Source organism: Panthera uncia, chromosome X (genome assembly GCF_023721935.1).
Source record: "Panthera uncia isolate 11264 chromosome X, Puncia_PCG_1.0, whole genome shotgun sequence".
Lineage (NCBI taxonomy): Eukaryota > Metazoa > Chordata > Mammalia > Carnivora > Felidae > Panthera > Panthera uncia.
This window is the reverse complement of record NC_064817.1, coordinates 94,468,451-94,491,773: the sequence shown is the minus strand read 5'-3', so window position 1 is coordinate 94,491,773 and position 23,323 is coordinate 94,468,451. Positions and strand designations below refer to the sequence as shown.

Below are 23,323 nucleotides of genomic sequence, written 5' to 3'. Positions count from 1 at the left end.
GGAAGAAGCAGGAATCAAATAGAGCCAGAGCCCTGGCTCTCGACTACTAGGCTAGACTGCCCCTCTTTAAGAGAGTAAAGCCAAGCAATACACACAGGAGACGAACTAGCGTTTTAAACTTCGCCCCCTTCTAAGAAGCAACTTCTTGCCATCATCTATGTTTCTGTGTCCTCCACGTCAAGGTAAGGGGAACAGGGGCGAGTCTTCATTTGGGCGTGGGCACGGATATCAGATGCACGATGCGTGAAGTGATTTTCCGAAGATTGCATGATAATCTGATGGCTGAATGGGTTCCAAAAACCCACTTCAGTATCACAGCTGCTGGACCCCACGTTGCTCTGGCCACATCAGCAATGCTTATCTTGTGGTAAGTTTCCAATTTTCAAAACTGCGACTTCAGTCAAATGGTTTATTAAAACTCCCATATATTGATGTTGCTCTATGATGCAATTCCTATGTTAACCACAAGGTGATGCTGCAGACAGATGCAGGGATTTGTTTGGAAAGGAGAGGTTTAAGCATATTTGTATTTTGATAAATTATGATATAGCTACACAATGAAATATTAAGCAGCCATTTGAAATAATGAGGTAAAGCTATATGATTTCTAGGAAACATCTTTAAGATATGCCAATAACTGAGAAAAACCAGTCTGTAACAAAATGTAGAGCATGCGCATATTTTTCTAATTAAAAAAAAAGAATATAAATACGTATGCAGGTACATGTATCATTTTTTCCTGAGAGTATTAAAAATAGTGCTAACAGTTATTACTTTGAGGAGTGGGATTGGGGTCTGAGGGAGGGGAAAGGATGCTTCTCCTTGATTTTATCCCTTTTTAAGTTATTTGATGTTTTAAATGATTTGCACTCATTAATTTAAAAATCATTATCACAAAAACAATCCAATTGCTGTAAAAATTTAAATACTGCAGAAGTTAATCAAAGTCCCTCTCCCGTCACCTCTTAATACCATTCCCCAGAGGACAGGTAACCACAGAAATGAGTTTGGGACCTCACTACTCAGGAAACTCAGGTTTCCAGAACAGCAGCATCAGGAACATCTGAGAAGCTGCTAGAAAAGCAGATTCTTGTGTCTCACCCCAGATCTGCTCAAACTCCATAGTGGGGCCCAGTAACTGGTGTTTTCAGAAGTCCTTTTGGTTATTTTGATGTGTACTCGAGGCTGAGAACCACTTCGTTTTAGCAGGTTAGACCATATCTTTTGCGGGGGGGGGGGGGTGTGTCGAGAAAAATCTTGTGAGAAAACTAATAACTCAAAACGGCATGTCTCCATTCACCCAGAGAGCTCTAGCTCAGAGGTTGACAGCCTCTTGAGGCCACTGTGACCTCTCTGCTGGAGTTGAGTGATGACATATTGCCACGGTTTGGAAGCATTATCCAGAAAGGGGGACCTGCTAGAGTGAGAAACTTAAGGGAGGAGGAGTAGGGAAAGGAAAGATGGTGCACAGAGGATGCAAATAAAACCACCACATGATGGCAAAGAGATGACACCAATACCTCAGGGCCACTCAATCATTTATTTCATAAGCTTTTTTTTCCCAAAAAAACGTATTTCTTTTTACATTGACGTATCGTTGAGACACGATGTCACATTCATTTCAGGTGTACAACATAGTGATCGGACAAATCTATACGCAATGCTGTGCTCGCCACCGTCTGTCACCATACAACGCCATGACAATGCCATCGCCTGTATTTCCTATGTTTCATAAACATTTATCACTTTCCCATTCTATATCTCTGTATCATTATGTCCGTTTCCTTGCTCTGACCCACACATTTCATTGTCCGTCATTTACCAAATCTGATAGGGTCATTATTTCTCACACCATTCGGTGTGTTCACATTCAGGGATGTGTTTGCCAGTGATTCCCTGCTCCCTGGCCAAAAAGTCATGAACTCTCAAAGCTGCTCAAAAGAGGAGCGCCAGGGGTGACTCGGTCGGTTGGGCGTCCGACTTCGGCTCAGGTCATGATCTCACGGTTCGTGGGCTCGAGCCCCACTTCGGGCTCTGTGCTGACAGCTCGGAGCCTGGAGCCTGGAGCCTGCTTCGGATTCTGTGTCTCCCTCTCTCTCTGCCCCTCCACCACTCGCACTCTGTCTCTCAAAAATAAATAAATGTTTAAAAAGTTAAAAAAAAAATCAAAGCTGCTCAAAAGAGTCATAAACAGGGGTGCCTGGCTGGCTCAGTCGGAGGAGCAAAACCCCTCTTGATTGGGGGTTGGGAGTTTGAGCCCCACGTTGGGGGTAGAGATAACTTAAATGAATGAATAAATAAAAATTTTAAAGAGTCATAAACTCCCTCTGGGGGTAGAGGGTACGGAGGGGGTGTGCTGAGGAATTTTGCACAGTGGGGAGGGTTGAGGTACGGTAGGAGAGGACGTGTACGTAAGCGCACTCGGGATATAGCAGTTTCAACAATGAAGCCACCCCATCTGAAGCTCAGAAGAGAGGGGATCTCACAGGGTTCCCCAACACAGATGCTGGTCCCCATGCACCGATCTGCCTCCGCCACAGAAGAGCTTGGGGCCAGAGCCTTCAACTGGGGGGCAGGGGTCATGGGAGGCTGCCTGCAAACGGGAGTCGTTCTCAGTGTTTCACATGAGAAGACTGGGAATGTGGAAGCTCAGACCAGCCTAAGGCTCGGGAATGTTTATTGATTCTACCAAGATGCCCCCCATTTACTAACCACTTCAAACACATCGTTGTGTCTCATGAGGTACCTGTTCCATTTACTCACCACTTCAAAGACTTTGTTCTGTCTCCTGACGAACTGCACCCGTTCCCAGTCGGGGAACGAGCGTTTGTTTTCTGGAAGGGGAAAAGGTTATAAGGGGTGGGAGTTAGCTTATAAGGCTGTTCGTATCTCGCTGTGTTCCATTTTTGTAATTTGATGGCACCTGCAGAATGTTAAGGGCAACCATTTATTAAACTGGACATTTGACTAATCGTGACACTGTTTCCTTCTATTTTATTTTATTTTGCTTTATTTTATTTTATCTTATTCTATTTTATTGAAGTTTATTTATTTATTTTGAGAGGGAGAAAGAGAATGAGTGGGCTGGGGCAGGGAGAAAGGGGGGCCAAGGATCCAAGGCAGACTCTGTGCTGACAGCAGAGAGCCCGACGCAGGGCTTGAACTCACGAATGGTGAGATCACGATCTGAGCCAAAGTCAGACGCTTAACCGACTGGGCCACCCAGGCGTTCCCCCTCCTTCTATTTTAAATAAATGAGCATTTACTCTTATAGAGTCTTAGCTGGGGCCACCTTCGAGATGGTCTCTGGGCCATTAATATTTTCTTGGGGAGTCTTGAGAAAAATACAATGCCCACGCCACACTGCATACCCACCGAATCAGAATCTCAAGGGGTGGGACCAAGGTGCAAGGCTAGTTTTAAAGTCCTACAAGCTATTCCAACGCAGCCAGGACTGAGAAACTGCTCTAGTCTCACTATTTTGTTTTATGGATAAAAATACAGAAGTTAAAGAGATGAAGTGATTTGCCCAAGGTCAAGCTGCCAGTAAGTAGATCTCATCCCTAACTTTTCTGACTGCCCATTCACTGTTCCTTCCACTGTGCTCTCTCGTCTCTTCTAGAGCTTAGAGTTTTGCTGAACATTGCAGTTAGGTGATTTTTTTTCTTTCAAGATTTTACTAATTTAACTAATTTAAACTCAAGTTAGTGAACATATAGTGTAGTATTGGTTTCAGGAGTAGAATTTAGTGATTCATCCCTTACATTAATACACAGTGCTCATCACAAGTGCCCTCCTTAATGCCCATCACCCATTTAGCCTATCCCCTCACCCACCTCCCCTGCAGCAACCCTCAGTTCATACTCTGTATTTGAGCCTCTTATGGTTCACCTCCCTCTCTGTTTTTATCTTATTTTTCTTTCCCTTTCCCTATGTTCATCTGTTGTGTTTTTCAAATTCCATATATGAGTGGAATCATATGGTATTCGTCTTTCTCTGACTGATTTATTTCACTTAGCATAATACACTCTAGTTCCACGCACGTCATTGCAAATGGCAAGATTTCATTCTTTTAGATGGCTAATACTCCATTGTGTTTGTGTGTGTGTGTGTGTGTGTGTGTGTGTGTATACACTTATATAGCACATCTTTATCCATTCATCAGTTGGTGGACATTTGGGCTCTTTCCATAATTTGGCCATTGTTGATGGTGCAGTTCGGTGATTTACAGTTGAGGGAGAAGGGACAGAGTCCATCAGTTAAAGATGGGTGGGGAAACATCTAAGGACTCAACTCAATCAAGGGTTCTCCAGGACATGGCTCCTGTCTAGTCTTATTGGTGGTGGGACAGTTGAATGAACTTTCATTGCTAAAAGCAGTACCTAATACTATAGTATATGTTAGCTCCTCATAGAGCAAGTCAGTTGCTCCTGACTGAGTTTCACCCATGAAAGAATACATTCATGAATAAGTGTTCTCACGTTCAGGAATTAATCATGCTAAAGCAAATGATAGGGTATATCAGTGATTGTTCATATTTGAGCAGGGGTGGGTGTTAGGGTGAGGACTCACAGGTTCCATTCGAGAATTTGTAAAAGCTATAACATGCTCCCTCTCCCTGAAAAATCCACATACATAAATGTTGCATGTAATTTCTGGAGATTCACAGACCGCCCCCCCCCCCCCCCCCCCCCCGGCCAGTTCATCCATGGTCACCAGATTAAGATCTCCTGGACTAGAAGCTTTTGAAGCTCTATTTTTTTTTTTTTAGTGTTTCTTAAAGTGTAGTTCAGGAACCACAGAAATCAGAATCACTTGGGGGTGCTTGTTTAAAAAAACGGATTCCAAGGACAGCCACAGAACTACTGTTTCAGAATCTCTTACGAATGAGGTATGGGAGTTTGTATGCTAGTAAGCTCCCTGGATGATTCTTTGGGACACTAACATTTGAGAATTAGTGCTTTATCCCAACGTGAGATTTTTACAGTTTTTGAATGCTTTCATTTGTTTGCTATTTTAGGTTTCATCTATTCAACTGTCAAGATACCAAATAGTATGCTTAGTCTGAATTCATTAAAGAATAGTCACATGTGGATATGCATAGGAAAAATAGCTGGAAGGGTAGATCAATAACCATCTCTCTCTGGGTCTTTATTTTTCCCCTTTACCCTTCTATTTTATTTTTTTTATTTCCTATTATCTTTCTTTCTGTATTCAAAAAAGGTTTTTTCTCTTTCTGAGTTTAACTCCTCCATTTGAAAAACAGGGTGTTATAACTAGGGCGAACTTCGAGGCCACGTCTTGCTCTGGCTGTCCGTGACACCATACTACCCTCAGGGCCCTTGTGCATTTAATAACACGAACTGCAGAGCTAACAACAGTGTTTGGAGTAATAACTGGGTACTATTTTTATATATATTATGTTGTGATGCCTAGCAACTGTTTCACTCCAGTAAAATTACTCTCTTCTTCCTCAAGGAGTTGGAACTGAAATAAACTCTACTATCTGTACCCCCCAAAAGTTAATTCTCTCTTTTAAGCCTTAGAAAAAGCCGTCCGCGCATATCTCTTAGGCGCATAAGAATGATTGTGAACCAAAAAGCCAGGGCGTGGTCGCCCCGCCCACCGGCTCCTACGTCACCACCCTTCTCGCGGCTTTCAAGCGTGGAGATTGGCTAAAGGCAAGAAAGAGCCCCGCCCCTAGTCTTATGACCCGCGCTGAAGCGCCTGTCCTGGCGTTTGCAGCACTTGTGGTCGGTGGTCCGCGCTCCTCTTGCCCGGGTTCCAGCAAGCTTTTCCCCTGGTGTTGCTGCTGTTGTTGCCACCGCCACCGCCACCGCCACTGCCGCCGCGCCGCCGCCGCCGCCTCCTTTGCGGAATCATGGTGTGCTTCCGCTTCTCCCCGGTTCCGGGCTCGGGGCTCGTTCTGCTCTGCCTAGTCCTGGGTGAGTTGTCGGGCCCTCCTGCTTAGTCCCTCAGCCTGGGCCCGGGGCGCCCAGTTCAAAGGCCACAACCTGCAAGACTGGTCCGGGGGGGTGGGGGTGAGAACCTGAAAGGCTGACACTGGGCGGTGGCGCTTGGCCCAGGGAAGCGAGCCGTGACCTAGAGAAGGCCTGACCGAGGGATGGCGGGGAAGAAGGGCCCGTGAGAGTAAGAAGGGGCAAGTAAGGGGGGGTGGGCGCCGAGGGAGTAGGTGGGGAAGAGGGAGGAGTGGAGCACATCCGGGTAGAAGGAGTAACTTGGGGAAGATACTGAGGAGTGAGCGTAGGTACGTGCGATTCTGGGGTGGCAGAGACAATCAGGGGAGCCCTGGTTTCTTAGGATCTTAGGGGCGAGAGCAAAAATTGGGGAGGGGAGAGACTATTGCCTGCGTGGAGAAACTTGGGGGAAGGGGGGAGGGTAGGGGCAGATATGACAGTAGAGTCTGAGGGGGCAGTGAGAGGGCTGGGGACGGTTTGTGGGCAGGAATTTGAGGCTGTGGAGGAAGGGTGATTAAAGAGACGAGGAATGATGCTGTATTTGAGTTTGGTAGCTCGAGTTTGGAGGGGTAGGGACCTCGGGTGGCCCGGGGCAATTTCCAGGCAAGAAAGCACGGAGGTAAGGTCTGGAAACGAAGGGGATGAGGGGGGACTTTGGTGGGGAGTGAAGATCTGACTTGGAACTGTTGAAGATGTCGATTTTCTACCAGTCGGCTATTTCCTCCCAGCCAGATCCTGATTTAAACAAACAAACCAAAAAAGAAAAACCTTAAAAATCCTTTAAAAAAATCTCCAGCTCTTTCAGCTGGGAGGGTCTCCTAGATGTGAGGTTTTGGAGTCTTCGTATACTGCCTCTTTGCCTTCAGAAGGTTGTGTTCGTAGCCACACAACTGGCCTTTCGCTTCATTTTCGGAGGAGGACCATAGGTAACTTGCTCAAGATTGGGGTGTTACCAAGTCCTAAGAATGGCTGGATGAATGTTGGCTGATTGAGTTCTACCACCCTCCCCCAGTGATTGCTGAGTCCCTGAGGGCTTTAATGCCTGAAAGGTGAACCTTGACCAGAAGGTCTCTTCCTGACCTGATTCATCCTGTGCGTGCTGCTATCCCCTGACTCTTGCTGTTTGTGACCAAATAAATGAACAGAAGGAACAGACCCAGATGGGAGTGGGGAGGAAATAGACATAATAGGGGTCTGAGAAGGCACTGAGAGGTACACATTCTAACTCCCATTTCAGTGGAATAAAATCAGCACCTGAAAATAGTGGATTTTCAAACAGTGGACATTTGGCAACATCTGGAGACGTTTTTGGTTGTCAAACAGATGTTTTGGTTGTCAATCTGGGATTGCTTTTGGTATCTAGTGGGTAGAGGCTGGGATGCTGCTGAACATCCTGTAATGCACAGGACAGTGCCCCCAACAAAGACTCATCCACCTCAAAATGTCACTAGTGCCAAAGTTGACAAGTCTGGCTCCAGAGTGATAGTATTGGAAGGGTTCTTGATGATCTAGTCTAGTGATTCTCAAGGATCTTTTTGAGGAGGCGTATGTCAGATACAAACTTATTTCTAAAGTAATACTAGGAAGTTACTTGTCTTTTTCACTCAACACTCTTCACCAGTGTACAGTGGAGTTTTCCAGAGGCTACATAATGTGTGGTGACATCACTGCTCTGATGGCTCTGATGTTGTGTTGTATTCACTTCTCATTTTTGATTTCAAATATGGCCAACGCTAGTAGCCATAACTCATGTAAACCAAAGCTGTTTCAAGTTCTCAGTGGATAAGAGAGTAAGGGGTCCTGACACCAAATGGTTCAGACTCCCTGCCCCTAGTGCAGCTGTCCACACAGGGCAGGAGATGCCTCCATAGCCCTTGTGAAAGGGGGCCATGGAGGCTTCGCTCAAACACAATTCAAAGCTGTCACGTTGGAGTGAAGCGCTTACTGAGGGGCCAGTGACCCTAAGAGAGGATTGTTTACAACGAAAACACCTTATCAGTGATGGAACACATCTGACCAAGGCATCTGTTAATCAGTAGTTCACTGCCAATTGAATCTGCACAAACACAATGCTGTTATTGTTTAGAGAAAGTGAAAAAAAATAGTTGTCTTACTTGTTGGCTTTTGTGTCATTAGATTTCTTTTTTACTGAAAGCTTTTTTGTCTTGTTTTTACAAAAGCAATGCTTGCTCAATGCAGAAAATAAACAGGCAGAAAGAAGCACATAAAAGAACCCATCAGCTCATCTGCTAGTTTGCCATTTATTGATTGGGACTAACTAGATTCATCTTCTTGGAAGATTTCCAAGATCGATTTCCTCCACCTCCAGGTTTAGAACAGGATTTGGAGAAGTAAACGTTCATAATGTACCTAGATTAGATTTTTAGAAGGTATCAGGATGAAATGGGAAGCATTTCTTGTATACAGCTGCTTTTTCTGACAGCTGTTGGTTCAGTGTGGGGCTCAGACTCCTTCATGTGGCTTTCGGTCTAAGAACTGAGCAGATCTTGAGTTGCTTCATGGGTTTGGCACATTGCCTTTTTTTTTTTTTTTTTTTTTTTTTGAGCGAGAGAGAGTCAGTCAAGTGGGGGAAGGGCAGAGAGAGAGGGAGAGAGAATCCCAAGCCCGCCCCAGCTGTCAGCATCAGTGCAGAGCCCGGCGAGGGGCTCTGACGTGCTAGCTGACCAGTGAGACCGTGACCTGAGCCAAAACCAAGAGTCCGACACGCAGCTGCTGAGCCACTTGGGCGACCCCGTGTACATTACTTTTATATATCAGAGTGGATACCAAAAATTTTTCAAGCAGTCAATAAATACTCATAAAAGACCTGTTGTGAATCTTGTGCTGCTCCTGGGTTCGAACGGAGGGGAGGTTCTGTCCTGAGTTTATAGTCTCATTAGCTTGAGCACTCAAGCTGTGCCAGTTTCACTCTGTAACTATCCTGGCTCCAGAGGGTAACTCTTTAAAAAAAAAAAACAAAACAAAACAGCTGCTTTACAGCAAGCGTAGAAAAGAGTTTGAAGGGTTTATGCGTTGGTCCTTTTCACAGAGATTACATTGTGCTGTGTATTTGAGTGAATTCTAACTGACTAGGGAACTTTCTGAAGAAAACCTATATGATTTTTCTGAAGAAAAGCTGTGTAGATGCATTATAAAGAGAGTAGTAGGTGAAACTCATTTCCGAGCATCATTGTCTTAAGGGTCTTTTCTTTGAGACCTCAGAGATTTCAGAATTCTTCTGTGGTTATTGATTTTTGTAACTAGTTTGACTCCTGGTTTTGATAGGGTTGATGCTTCTCAGGGTGGGAAAAACCTCCTATAAATATCCTGACTGTGAACTTAAGGGGTAGGAGCCCCTCCCTCCCTCAAGTGTTTATCCATTGCCTGGTGAGCAGAGACCTGAGTGTTATGGTTGGGGGGGGGCAGCCAGGTGACCATCTGAAGGAATAGGAGTAAATCTTGTCGTTCCCAAACTCTCAGGTTTTTAGACTAGCCTGTTTTCCACTTTGTTTATTTATTTTTGATGTTTGTTTATTTTTGAGAGAGAGAGAGCACAGGAGAGGGAGAGGGCCAGAAAAACGGAGACAGAGGATCCTGAGCTGTGAGATCATGACCTGAGAGCCAAAATCGAGTCAGATGCTCAACCGATTGAGCCACCCAGGTGCACCCCCCATTCTTTTTTTTTTTCCTTAATACCATTGCCAGTCAAGTCTCCCCTATGGCACTGGTCTCCGAGAGTGAAGACTCTTATGGACTGTCATTTCCCATTGCCTACTTAGCACAGCACTTGGTACGTAGTTAACCCTCAGTGAATTTTTGTTGAGGGTATTCATTGGTGGGTACTGGGGATGATTGTAAATTAGACCAGCTTGGTCTCCTTTTTCTTCTGCGAATCTTAAATTATGTTTTGCCAAAACAAATTTTTTTTGTGTCTTTGGACTTAGAACTTCAAGATCAGTGCTAAACAATACAGATAGTTTAAACCAATTTACTGAACTATAATCCCATATAATAATGCTAGTATCTTACTTGTACCCCTTCAGATATACCTACATAGTAGTGAGAGTTAGCATAGAGAAGCAGGAAAGTCCTTGGTGAGAATGAGAATAAGGTTTTCACAAACAACCAGTCTCTTCCCTTTTGCAGGTGGTCTAAAAGAGAGAAAGTAAGCATGGGATCTTTCTGTAACCCTACCACATTTTGTTAACCTGATTACTTTGATTTCAAGGTTCTGCTAAAATTATTTTAGCTGTAACAAAGATACTTGAAAGGACAGGCTTACTGTTTGGCCGTTAGTCATTGGTTATCACATCCGATAGGATTCTGGATATTCAAATATTTGAGTGCAGCTTTCTTCCCCTATATCCTTGGATGGAATTTGTGATCGATGATTATTTCACAGCACTGTAGCTGACCTAAGTGATCCTTCCTGCAGGAAGACTGCTCTTCCTTCTGTAGTGACAAAAGCATTCCGATCATAATTCCATATTAAAGTGATCAGAGATTGCCTCAGATCCAAAAGCACACTTTATAAGTACTTGTTGGTATGTTGCTGTGCATTGCAAAAGAATTCTGGAGGTCTGCCAAACACCACTCACTCAGCAATAAGCACTTTCCATTAGTTGAATAGTGTTGAACCTTACTTCCTTACCCACTCTCTGATCTTAAAAAAAATTATTTTGTAGCTTAAAATCATTTCATTACTTTTCTTTTCAAAAGAGATGTACCAGAAATCAAGAGTATCAGCAACTGAATGGGTGATTGTACTTATATTAGGAAGCATAAATGAGGACTTGTAAATGAGGAACAGTTAATCTGATTTATCAAACCTGGGGACAGAGGAGAAAGAGTACGTAGATACTGTATGCCTATGTCCCTTTTTTTTTTTTTTAAAAGACCCTTTGCCCAACATCATTGTGAACGGATCAGTTTGACTTCAGGAGTTCATAACTTAACATGATGAAAAAAACCTATAATTAAAATTTGGGAAGGATTCCTTTAGGTGCTTGCTACGTTTACTACAAGGGAAGCTTGTAAGCTGGAATATCCAGCTTGCTTGGCAAAGTTCTCTTAGCTCTGAAGGGCTCGAATGCTTTCGAAGAACCTGTTCAAGAAATACACACTCCAATTCTTAGCGAGGATAACTTGCTCAGAGTCTCATAGCTAATAAATTGGACTGACTGATTTGAATTCTAGCTTTTCAGTGCCAAAGATGGGGCTCTTAATCGCCTCATTATATCGCCTCTTAGATTATTGTTTTTTATTGGTTATGTTGTACGACTAGTATTATGTTCCCACCCCGCCCCGATTTTGTTTACGAATATATATATTTTTCAACTATGCTTTGGGTTAGATAGACTTGTAAAAACCTAGCCACTTTCTGCAGCATCTCATGCTCGGAAAAATAAGTTGAGTTCTATAAGAGCCTATAAATGAACTTTTTGGAAATAAGATTGAGAAGATATTTAAATTTGAGAAAGTTGATTTTGAGGCATGCCTTTTTCTTTGGAGAATAAACTCTTAGCTCTGTAATTACACACTCTAGGATATATTCAGCTGTGTGGGTTTTTTTTAAACATTATTTAACTAATTTAATTATTTTTTTATTTGAGTATAGTTGACACAGCCTTGGGCTTTTTAATTTTTTTTTTAACGTTTATTTATTTTTGAGACAGAGAGAGACAGAGCATGAACAGGGGAGGAGCAGAGAGAGAGGGAGACACAGAATCTGAAACAGGCTCCAGGCTCTGAGCTGTCAGCACAGAGCCCGACGTGGGGCTCGAACTCACGGACCATGAGATCATGACCTGAGCCGAAGTCGGACGCTTAACCGACGAGCCACCCAGGCGCCCCAGCCTTGGGCTTTTTAAATTCTTTTAACATTTATTTATTTTTGAGAGACAGAGGGAGCACAAACAGAAGAGGGGCAGAGAGAGAGGGAGACACAGAATCTGAAGCAGGCTCCAGGCTCTGAGCTGTCATCACAGAGCCCGAAGTGGGGGTTGAACTCACGAACCGTGAGATCATGACCTGAGCCGAAGTTGGATGCTTAACTGACCAAGACACCCAGGCACCCACCCTTGGGTTTTTTTTTTAATGCCATAAAGACTTTTAAACAAAAACGATTTAGCTATGCTAAAAGAAAATACAGCAATAAGGATGGAAATGGCTTTCTGGAGACTTTTTAGCAAAGTGTAAATGTTTCAACTATCAACTTGCCTTGTGGGAAATACATTATTCCTAGCTTGAAATTCATGTCAGAATTTATTGAGGCGAAAACTGACTTGGGGGTTGAGGAAGAATCCAGAAGACTGATAGGTTAGGTTCATGATTTGGCAAAACTAGAAGATTTGCCTTTTTGTAATTAGATTAAGCTATATTTCAGGTCCTTGTTGCAGGATATTTTTGCATTGATATAATCAGTCAATATTTATTGAGAAAGTAATATATATTCAGCACTATTAGGAATGAGAGGAGATAGAGGAAAAGTAATAGACATGGTCTCTCCGACCATGGCACCCGTGATGGATGACATTCATATAGAAGGCCCACTCCTAGGGGCTGTGGCATAGATTGGATCATCTGTTGGTAAGGGAGCATATTGGAATTCAAATGAGTGGCAGAGACATTATCAAAAGGGAAACTTGAATCCAGATATATCATTCATTCACAGACTTGGGTCCTTTTTTTATTAGTTAACAAATTACCTGCTGTATACAGTAACTTACTGTGACACATCAGTTGGTTGTGAAGTTACAGTTGAAGACTGCTGTTTTGGAGCTTGTGACAACAGAGGGGTTAGGATTTACAGGCATAAAATAAGTGAATAATTCAGAATAGTACAAAAATATACTGAAAGGTGGGGGTATGCACTATGACTGCTCTTCAAGGCTTCTATAGTTCAGGAGATCTTTGTGGAGAAAATGGCTGCTGAAAAATGGATAGCTTATCATTCCAGGTTCTTAGTTGTAAGCAACAGAAATAAAATCTGATAGGGGCACCTGGGTGGCTCAGTTGGTTGGGTGTCCAACTTTGGCTTAGGTTATGATCTCATGGTTTGTGAGTTTGAGCCCCACATCGGGCTTTCTGCTGTCAGTGCAGAGCCTGCTTTGGATCCTCTGTCTCCCTCTCTCTCTGCCCCTCCCCCGCTCATGCGCGCACGCACGCTCTCTCGCAAAAATAAATAAACATTAAAAAATAAAAGAAATAAAATATGGTAGTTTTTAAGCAGAAAAAGAATTTATTAAACAGTTATCAGGACATATGCATAGCCTTTGATCCCCCGTTTCATTCTTAGATACGTACCCAACAGGCACACATACACACATGTTCACCGACGTGTCCATTTGCATTAGGACCAAACTGGAAACTATCCAAATGCCCATTAGCAATAGCGTAGATAAGTAGTGGAGTATTTACCCGATAATAGAAAGCTATATGTACAGAGTGAGAACGTACACACTGCAGTTACACACACCAACCTGGGCGAATCCCACTAACTTAATATGCAGTGAAAGAAGCCAGACACAAAGGAACATAGCGAGTGCTTCCATTTACATCAAGTTGAAAAACAGGCAAAACTAACCTGTACTGTTAGAAGTCGGGATAGTGGTTGCCCTTGGGAGGGAAAAAGTACCTGGAAGGGGCTTCGGGAGCACTTGGAATGTTCTGTTTCTTAACCCAAGTGGATTCAGCTTGTGGAAATTCTTTGAGCTGTGTGCTTAAGGTTCCATGTAACTTTCCCTTTCATATGTGATAGTGTGCGTCCCTCTGTATGTTAGGCATCAATAACATTTTTCTTTATAAAAACGTGCATATCGAGTGGCTCGGAATTACCAGGGCTCCTGGCTGTGGATGTCAAGGTCTGGCCCAGTTTCCCCGTTATGTCGCTGAACTGCACGAGCGCCGCCAGGCGTTGGACTGCAGTTCGAGCACTACTGTCACCACCGCCAGCTCTGCAGGCCTTGTTGCCTGGGACCTTGATCCTGCTGTAGCAACTGCCACCTGAGGGTGACACTTCCATTCCTGGCTCCATTCCGCCGCCCTCCTATCTAAAATCTGGGGCAGATGCCTGTGTTAGGTGGAGCCTCGTCCATCCTTGCTGAAAGGGAGGCTGGGAAAGCAAGCATCTGACATTTTCAGCTTTTACAGTAGGTGGTGACATCTGCCAGAAATTATTAGAAAAAGGCAGGGTCTGAAGGTGTTGCACATTTGGAGGCAGCCCGAAAGAGAGGCGGTCCTTCCTCAAGTGAACACTTAGATCTATCGGTAGAAGAAAAGTAAATCTCAAAAGTTAGGGACAGTAGAGGTCTAGGGGTAGAGGTTGAATAGAGCATGGCATTTGGGTCCAGTGGAACAAGTTTAACCAGATTAAAGGGTGTGTTCTGGGAAAATGGTTTGAGAGAAGTTGAAGGAATAGGGTGGGATGAGATCAAGGATTACTTTGAAAGTCAGCTGGAGGAATTTAAATTTAATATGGGACTTTTGGAGCTAATAAAAGTATTTGAACCAATGTCCTGACAGGAAGAGGTATTGAAGGACCATTAATCAGGGAGCATTTCTAGGGACAGCTAGGAGGCGTCTGTAGTAATTTAGGGGTGGGGTGGTGGATAGGGAATAGAAGTAAATGGCAGGGGCGCTTGGGTGGCTCAGTCGGTTGAGCGGCCGACTTCGGCTCAGGTCATGATCTCACAGCTCGTGAGTTCGAGCCCCCATCGGGCTCTGTGCTGACAGCTCAGAGCCTGGAGCCGGTGTTGGATTCTGGGTCTCCCTCTCTCTCTGCCGCAACCCACTCGCATTCTGTCTCTGTCTTTCTCAAAAATAAATTTAAAAAAAAATTAAAAGAAAAAGAAATAAAAGGCAAAGTTTGGATTTGAGAGCATTTGAAGGGGAAAAAAACATCAGTAGAACTTCACGAAGAGAATGAAGTAGAAGCTAATTCCCAAAAATTTTTAAAAATATTTTTTTATGTTTATTTATTTTTGAGAGAGCTAGAGAAAGAGAGAGAGCATGAGCACAAGTAGGGGAGGGGCAGAGAAAGAGAGAGACACAGAATCCAAAGCAGGCTCCAGGCCCTGAGCCGTCAGCACGGAGCTCCATGAAGGACTTGAACTCACCAACTGTGAGATCATGACCTGAGCCAAAGTCGGACCCTTAATGACTGAGCCACCCAGGTGCCCCTAATTCCCAAGGGGGAATCCTCAAGGTCCTGCCTTTCCTTTACAGCCAAAGAAGGGGAGCAGTTTAGAGGAAGGAGAAGAGTGAATTTTCGTTTTGGAATTGTTGAGTTTGAGGTGATAGATATGGAGTAAAAGTGGTCCCCGTGCAGTTGGAGATGTAGGGGAAGCCAGGAAGCTCTGTGAAAGGGATAGCTGTCACAGGAAGAAAGGCACTAGAACAGAAAGTGCTGGAGCCCTCAGGGCACTTCTCAGTTCTTATTTTTAGGTTGGCAGCCAGACTATCTTGAATTTAATGTAGTGGTAAATTTGAACCACAACCTGTACCTTCTGCTTCATGAGGTATGAGGTCTCCCACATGGGTACACACTGGTGCTATTACTATTTTATGCCATTTTCTTTCTGTTCCTTTAATATCTCTGAAAAGTAAAAGATTAACTCACGTGAGGCTTTTCTTGGTTATGTCTAACAGTTTTGAATGCTTTGAATACAAGGAGGATCTGTTAAAGCTCGGGACTTTAAACAAGACCAAGAGATGGGAATGTAAGCTGATGCAGCCACTCTGGAAAACAGTATGGAGGTTCCTCAAAAAACTAAAAGTAGAACTACCCTACCTACCCTACCCTACGACCCAGCAATCGCACTACTAGGCATTTATCCAAGGGATACAGGTGTGCTGTTTTGAAGGGACACATGCACCCCCATGTTTATAGCAGCGCTATCGACAATAGCCAAAGTATAGAAAGAGCCCAAATGCCCATCGATGGATGAATGGATAAAGAAGATGTGGTATATATATATACACACAATAGAGTATTACTCGGCAATCGAAAAGAATGAAATCTTGCCATTTGCAACTACGTAGATGGAACTGGAGGGTATTATGTTAAGTGAAATTAGTCAGAAAAAGACAAATATATGACTTCATTCATACGAGGACTTTAAGATACAAAACAGATAAACATAAGGGAAGGGAAACAAAAATAATATAAAAACAGGGAGGGGGACAAAACAGAAAAGACTCTTAAATATGGAGAACAAACTGAGGGTTGCTGGAGGGGGTGTGGGGGGGGGATGGGCTAAATGGGTAAGGGGCACTAAGGAATCTACTCCTGAAATCATTGTTGCACTATATGCTAACTAATTTGGATGTAAATTAAAAAAAAATTAAAAATAATAAAAAAGAGAATAAGCTTGTCTATAAATACAAAAATAAATTTTTGGAATTTTGAAAGAAAAAAAAAAGACCAAGAAAGACAGCATATAAAACGCAGGCTTCCAGTTGATCAGAAAAATTAGAAGCCAGGGGCGCCTGGGTGGCTCCGTCGGTTAAATGTCCGAATCTTGGTTTTGGCTCAGGTCATGATCGCACGGTTCGTGAGTTGGAGCCCAGCGTCGGGCTGTGCGCTCACAGCATGAAGCCTGCTTGGGATGTCTCTCTCCATCTCTCTGTGCCCCTCCCCGGCTTGCCCTCTCTTCTCTCGCTCTCTCAAAAAATAAATAAACTAAAAAATAAACCAAAAAAGAAAGAAAGAAAAGGCAAGAGAAAACAAAAAGGAAAATTAGAAGCCAGAGCCCTCAGTTCCACTACCAGATAGCCTTGGATCAGGGACGACAGCTTCGTTCCATATTGCACTTAGAAAAGAATGGCTACAGAACCTGCTCAGGCCTCGGGAGGTCTGTTCAAGCCTTAACCAATACATTTAAGCACTCAGTAACCACACGCTTCAGCATAATATTCAGGCTTGCAGGACAGCCTGGCTTCCGGAGCATCATGACCACAGGCTTTTGTGTACAACTTGAAAGCTGTTGCTGAGGCACGCCTTCTCGCTAGTCCTCTTAGGACTTGATTCTCTGTAGTCCATAGCATGTCCCTGCTTGTAGATGACGCCGGATTGCCCAGCTATCATTAAAGGCTGTCTTAGCAGGAAACTGCTTTTCCCTTGGGTAATGTGGGAGACAGTGAAGAAAGCTGGTTGCCTGTCATTTATGCTGCTGGTGTGTTTGCTGGCACATAGTATTTTTAGTTCTTGGGCTCTTCAGTTTAATAGGGAATGTCCCTGTGTTGAACCTAGTGTAGATGAGAGCCAAGTTAGCTCAAAAGCCCCATGGCTTTTCTGTCCTGGTAAGGTTTCTCTGCCTAAAGAGGTAGCAGGTTGAGAACACAGGAAGTGACTTTGAATCCATGTCAAAAGATTCATCAGCCTTTCTGATTAGTTGGATTTTAAAATGGAGCCAAGTGATGAATGTTACATTTATAAAAAAAAATCACGTTTTGCTTATGGATCTAACAACCTTTGAAGGTCTGTTCTTTTGGTCACATGGTACACATGCTTACAAAGAGCCATCCCACATCTTCACATCAGAATAAAATAGTTCATGGGGCGCCTGGGTGGCTCAGTTGGTTAAGCATCTGACTTCGGCTCAGGTCATGATCTCACAGTTTGTGGGTTCAAGCCCTGCGTCGGGCTCTGTGCTGACAGCTCAGAGCCTGGAGCCTCCTTCTGATTCTGTGTCTCCCTCTCTCTCTGCCCCTCCCCACTCACACTCTCTCTGTCTCTGTCTCTCAAAAATGAATGAACATTTAAAAAAATTAAAAGAATAAAACAGTTCAACAAGACGTCCATGCGTCATAGGCCACATAGCTTGTGACCGGGTTGAAGGCAACAAGACCATAGAACATCCGATCTGTCATTATTTTTGCAGAGAAAGTTCCATCAGCTGGTTTGAGAGAGACCGTTTAACGCCCCCTTCTGAGCTCCCCCTTAACCTCCTTTACCTTAAAAACAAAAGTCTAATGGGCAAACTATAATTGCCTAAAACAAAACTAGCCAGGCACCAGCGAGTGTGGCTATGACTACTAGGCGGCATCCTAGGTCAAGTAACCATTCCTTCTGGAAGGGGTAATGCTAACTTTTTGAATAGGAGTCCACTAAAAATACAAAGAAAAACCATCACCAAGATACCAAAGGACTTTGTTTCATCTTAGAGCTGGTTGAACTTCAGTGGTGGATAGGGGTCGTTTTTATTTTAGATATGTTTTTGTGGTACAGTTTCACCATCTTATTTCTTTTTAATAAATCTAGGAGCTGTCTCATCTTACGCATTAGAACTTAATTTGACAGATTCAGGAAAAGCCACTTGCCTTTATGCAAAATGGCAGATGAATTTCACAATACGCTATGAGACTACAAGCAAAAGTTACGTAAGTATTTTTCTTTTTTCCTTGAGGTTTCTAGTAGAAACTCAGTTCCATTCTTTATCCTTTACATACACTTCTATGGATGAGATTTCATATGTTAACTGACTTAACGCTTCAGTTCTGTGGGTTTTTTAAAAACCTAGATACCTGAAGGTATTCTGTGTAGTGTTAGAAGGAATATTTTACTTCCTTGGTTCTTTGGAGTTTTCCTTGCAGTTGGTTAAGGGCACGTGATCCAAAGACTGTGTGGTGTTCATGCCTCACCACATCGGTGCTGCTTTAACATGTACTGACATCAAAGCATTCCCATTTCTAATAGTTTGCTGTTATAATCTCCTTTGGGGGGGGTGCCCTCTCAATCTTTTTGTCTTATTTTCTTTTGGTTAAGGTCCTGCCTGCTTATAACCTGATTTAAAAAAAAAAAAAATCAAGAAGAGAAGTTCAGGCCATTTTTCCTTTTCCTTTTGTCCAGAGGACTGGTCTGTAGATGAAGAATCTGAGACTGGTTTCCACAACAGGCCAGCCAAAGGGCAGCCTGGCCATGGGGGGATGTGTAACGTAGACTGAATTGGCACATTCGACGTAAATGCCTGATGGTCATTTCCGCCTATGTGTTCCTTACCCCCAAACTTCTTTTTCTTTTAGAAAACTGTAACCGTTTCAGACCTCAGCACTGCAACATATAATGGAAGCACTTTCGGGGAAGACCAGAATGGTCCCAAAATAGCCGTGCAGTTTGGATCCGGTTTTTCCTGGGTTGTGAATTTTACAAAGGAGGGGTCTACTTACTCGATTGACGGTATCTCATTTTCCTACAACATTAGTGACAACACAACATTTCCTGATGCCAAAGATAAAGGTAAACTTAAGAATTAGATTTGTGTTCTGTTCTCTTACTCTTTATTAATAATACAAATGTAAATGACTTAAAAGTCATCTGTATGCATGACTGTCTTCCTAACTAGAATGGAAAGTTTACGTCTTTGTTTCCGCCCCACATACAGCAGTGTTCAACACAGTGATGATATTTGCTGTCATTGTTTGCGTACTCTGTTTTTTTTAACTTTTTTAAAAATGTTTCTTTATTTATGAGGGCCAGAGCACAAGCGGGGGAGGGGCAGAGAGAGAGCCTGAGACACAGAATCCAAAGCAGGCTCTAGGCTCCGAGCTGTCAGCACAGAGCCCGATGCAGAGCTCGAACCCATGAACCATGAGATCATGACCTGAACCGAAGTCGGCCGCTTAACCGACTGAGCCACCCAAGTGTCCCTGAGTGCTTTACTTTGTACTAGGTAGTACCCTAAGTGTGTGACTAGCTGCGTCTCAATCCACAGCAGCAAGCCTGGGAAGTAGATACTGTCTCAACTTTACAGGTAAAGGGAATGAGGCTTAATGAGATTAAATAACTTTCCCAGAGGTTACACAGCTAGTAAGTGGATGAGCTGGTGTTTGAACCAAAGTCTGTTAAGCTACAGAGTTCATGCACTTGACTATTATCATTTATTTCATTCAGTAGTGGGTAGTTCATCAAATCTGAATGAATGAGAAAATCCTTTAGCTGATAACTATTTTAAATATGTACAAGTTCAGTAACCTGAGATCAGCAGAAATGCTTCATCTTTAGATCTTTTTACCACTTAGATAAGATTTTGACTGAAAGCTAAGTGATTAAGTAAAGGCAAAGTGAAGTCAATTCTGTTGTTATTTTGAGACAATTTCAGGCCAAAACGAATTTGGGAAAGCATTAGTAATAAGGCATTCTTGTAACTCTTAGAATCGAAATGTGTACTAGATTTTTTTTTGTACTAAACATTTTGAAGGCATGGATAGTGGAGGTTTCAGTTTTGTTAGGGATAGAATTCTCTCCTTTCTTTCCCTTCTACTGAGATTTGGGTTAACGTGGTAGCCGAGCATTCTTCACAGATAGGATTTCATTCTGACCCCCAAAACACAGGCAGATGACCTTCAGTTGTGAGGCTTGGGGGGTGAATGATTTACTGGGATTTATGGACATCAAAAGGCCATATTTTCAAGACCCAGAAGTGAATGAGCTCATGTAAAACTTGGGAGGTAACACGGACTGAGACCTGGAAATCAGTCCTAGTTTTCTCTTTCCTAATCTTAGTTTGAGAGGGTAACTAGAGCGAGTCTGTTACTGGTTATCTTACATATTTAGCCTCGTGCCTGACATTGTCTTTTAGAACTAGTATAAGACTTGCCCCTCACCTTCAAGGAGCTTTAAAACTAGTTGGGGACACAAGGCAAAATTATTTTTCCAAGTCATATGGAAAAAAGTAGAAAGCATTGAGATAGTGTGATTTGTTGTTGTTTGTGATTTTGTTGAGGGGGTGGCAACAGGAAGAAAGCTGTAGACCCTCTCTCTCAAAGTACAGAGTAAACTTTGCAGATGGTATATACTTCCCGAGCCCGTCTGTGAGTGCCCATGGTTAAGAGTGCCTGATCTGGGGCTTAGCCGATTAAACGTCCAACTGCGACTCGGATCATGATCTGGTGGTTCATGAGATCAGTGCAATCTCAGTGCCCGATTCTCTCTCTTTTGGGATCCTCTCTCTCTCTGCCCCTCCCCTGCTTGTGCTCTCTCTCCCAAAATAAATAAATAAACTTAAAAAAAAAAAGTACCCTCACAAGTGGTCTCATTAGGAGCAGAGAGAAAGGAGAGGTCAGTGTGCGTTGGAGGGGTGAGAAAGCTTGGTATAAAGAAGGACCCGAGCTGAAAACTCAGCTAATGGTTGAATTTGGGTAAGTGGAGAATTTGGGCAGAGGGTTTCCAGCAGGGGGAAGCGTAGCATGTGGAGCAGTGTTTGGAGAGCTGCCTGACTAAAATAGAGGCTGTGTGTGTAGCAGAGGGGAAATCAGGCTGGCTGGGTGCAGTGGGTCTAAATTATAGGGGGCCTCGGAAGCCAAGGAAAGGCATTCAGCTTGATGGGGTAGGCATCGGGGAACTGCTTTAGGTTTTGAAGCAGGAGGATGCCATAACCAAAGCAGACACGGTAGTTTCTAATTTTCTGCAGGATTAATTTGGAAGTGAGGAGACTGCAGGCAGAGATGCCAGCTTAAGAGGCTGTTCTGGTCACCGAGGGATGACGTAATGCGTGCCTAGACCAAGGGGGCGGCAGGAAAAGGACAGATCTGACAGATCTGAATGGAAAAACTAGGGACTCTAAACACCTAACTCACCTCCTTTTTATTTTATTTTATTTTTTTAATTTTTTTTTCAACGTTTTTTATTTTTATTTTTGGGACAGAGAGAGACATAGCATGAACCGGGGAGGGGCGGAGAGAGAGGGAGACACAGAATCGGAAACAGGCTCCAGGCTCCGAGCCATCAGCCCAGAGCCTGACGCGGGGCTCGAACTCACGGACCGCGAGATCGTGACCTGGCTGAAGTCGGACGCTTAACCGACTGCGCCACCCAGGCGCCCACCTCCTTTTTATTTTAAACATGGGGAGGATGCAGTTTTTTATTACTAACATCTCTATAGTAAGATATTTGAAACTATTCGGAATTTAAAATGGTTTCCTTCAATGGACTGTTGGGTTTTGTTTTAGTGTTTTATTTTTAGGTGTCTGATAATTGAAGTAAGTTTGAAGCTGCTGTTTTCTTTAAAAATTTTTTTTCATGATTAAAATCCAGAAAATTGCAGAGAATAATAGACCTCCGTGTACCCATTACCCAGAATTTATTAAATTGCCTTTTTTTTCTTATTTGCCTCATCTTTTTTACTTATTTGAAGAAATAAAACCTTACAGATACATTTGAGGTTTCCTTTGTACTCACTGCGACCCCAGAGCCATTTTCCTCTCTGCCTCCCAAGAGGCAGCCACTCTTATGAATGTTGAGTTGTAGTCTTGCTATGCATGTGTTCATATTTGACGAATACACACACATTCATAAATAATACATAGTTTAAAGAATTCGTAGTCTAACTGCAGGATGTCTACAGATTGTTTTTAAGGTCTGTCTATGTAAGATAGGTCAAGTGTCCATTCATTTATGTTGACAGTGAGAAATGATTTTGGGGGGAAAAAAATGTTCTAGTCGTTGGTTAAAAAAATATTTTTCCCTGTAGCCATTAGGGGGCGCCAAGACAGCATTATTTGTCTGCCTTGCTACATGATGGAGAGCATGGAAGGCAGCCTGTGTTAGGGACCTTAAATACCTTCCTTCCTTGCCGCTTCTCCGCAAGAAATGAAGCCATTTGGGTGGATGACTGTGATAGTCTTTTAAAGTTTCAAAACTCTTCGGAATGGACATAGCTTATTCCTTTCACATTCTGAAGATTTCCTGAAATGGAATAGTCTTTAAATGCTATCCAGGAAGAGGTTTCAAAAGCTCATTTTAGTTACTGCAACTTCCTCTGGGATAGTAGCACAAAAATAAGGATTTACTGTAAAATCCTTGATTAATCCATCTTTTTTCCTTCCTTGAGCACTAAGCCCTGTTTTTTTTTAAGTTTATTTATCTATTTTGAGAGAGACAGAGACAACACGAGTGGGGGAGGGGCAGAGAGAGGAGGAGAGAGGGAGGATCCCAAGCAGGCTCCGCACCGCCAGCACAGAGCCCGGATACAGGGCTCAAACCCACGAAACCGTGAGATCATGACCTGAGCCGAAACCAAGAGTTGGATGCTTAATGGACTGAGCCACCTAGGTGCCCCAAGCCCTGTTGCTTCTACCTTAGATATGTTTTCAGTTTGGCCTCTTTGCTGTTTCTTCTGCCACTCACCATCCTAATTCAGGCAACCCCTTCCCCTTTTCCCTTAACCGGGTCAGCAGCTTTCTAAGCACTTTCCCTCTTAAATGACTTTTCTTAAAAGTTTTTTCCCCTGCCCAGCCCCCACGATTTTGCCATCTTCCTGAAAATAAAGGATACGTGTGTTATTTATTTCCAGCTTTAAAAACTGGAGCTAACCTTCCACTGCTAACAAAACAAAGCCTAACCTGTC

General features: G+C 43.2%; 1 protein-coding gene across 1 annotated transcript in view; it reads left to right on the top strand.

Annotated features, from left to right (window-relative positions):
- The first annotated feature begins 5,708 nt into the window (after window positions 1–5,708).
- The window catches only part of LAMP2 (lysosomal associated membrane protein 2), a 36,557-nt gene continuing 18,942 nt past the window's right edge, over window positions 5,709–23,323 (top strand). Inside the window, 4 exon segments of the mRNA XM_049644784.1 lie at window positions 5,709–5,724; window positions 5,727–5,945; window positions 18,241–18,359; window positions 19,002–19,215. Coding sequence (XP_049500741.1) covers window positions 5,709–5,724; window positions 5,727–5,945; window positions 18,241–18,359; window positions 19,002–19,215 — 568 coding nt within the window.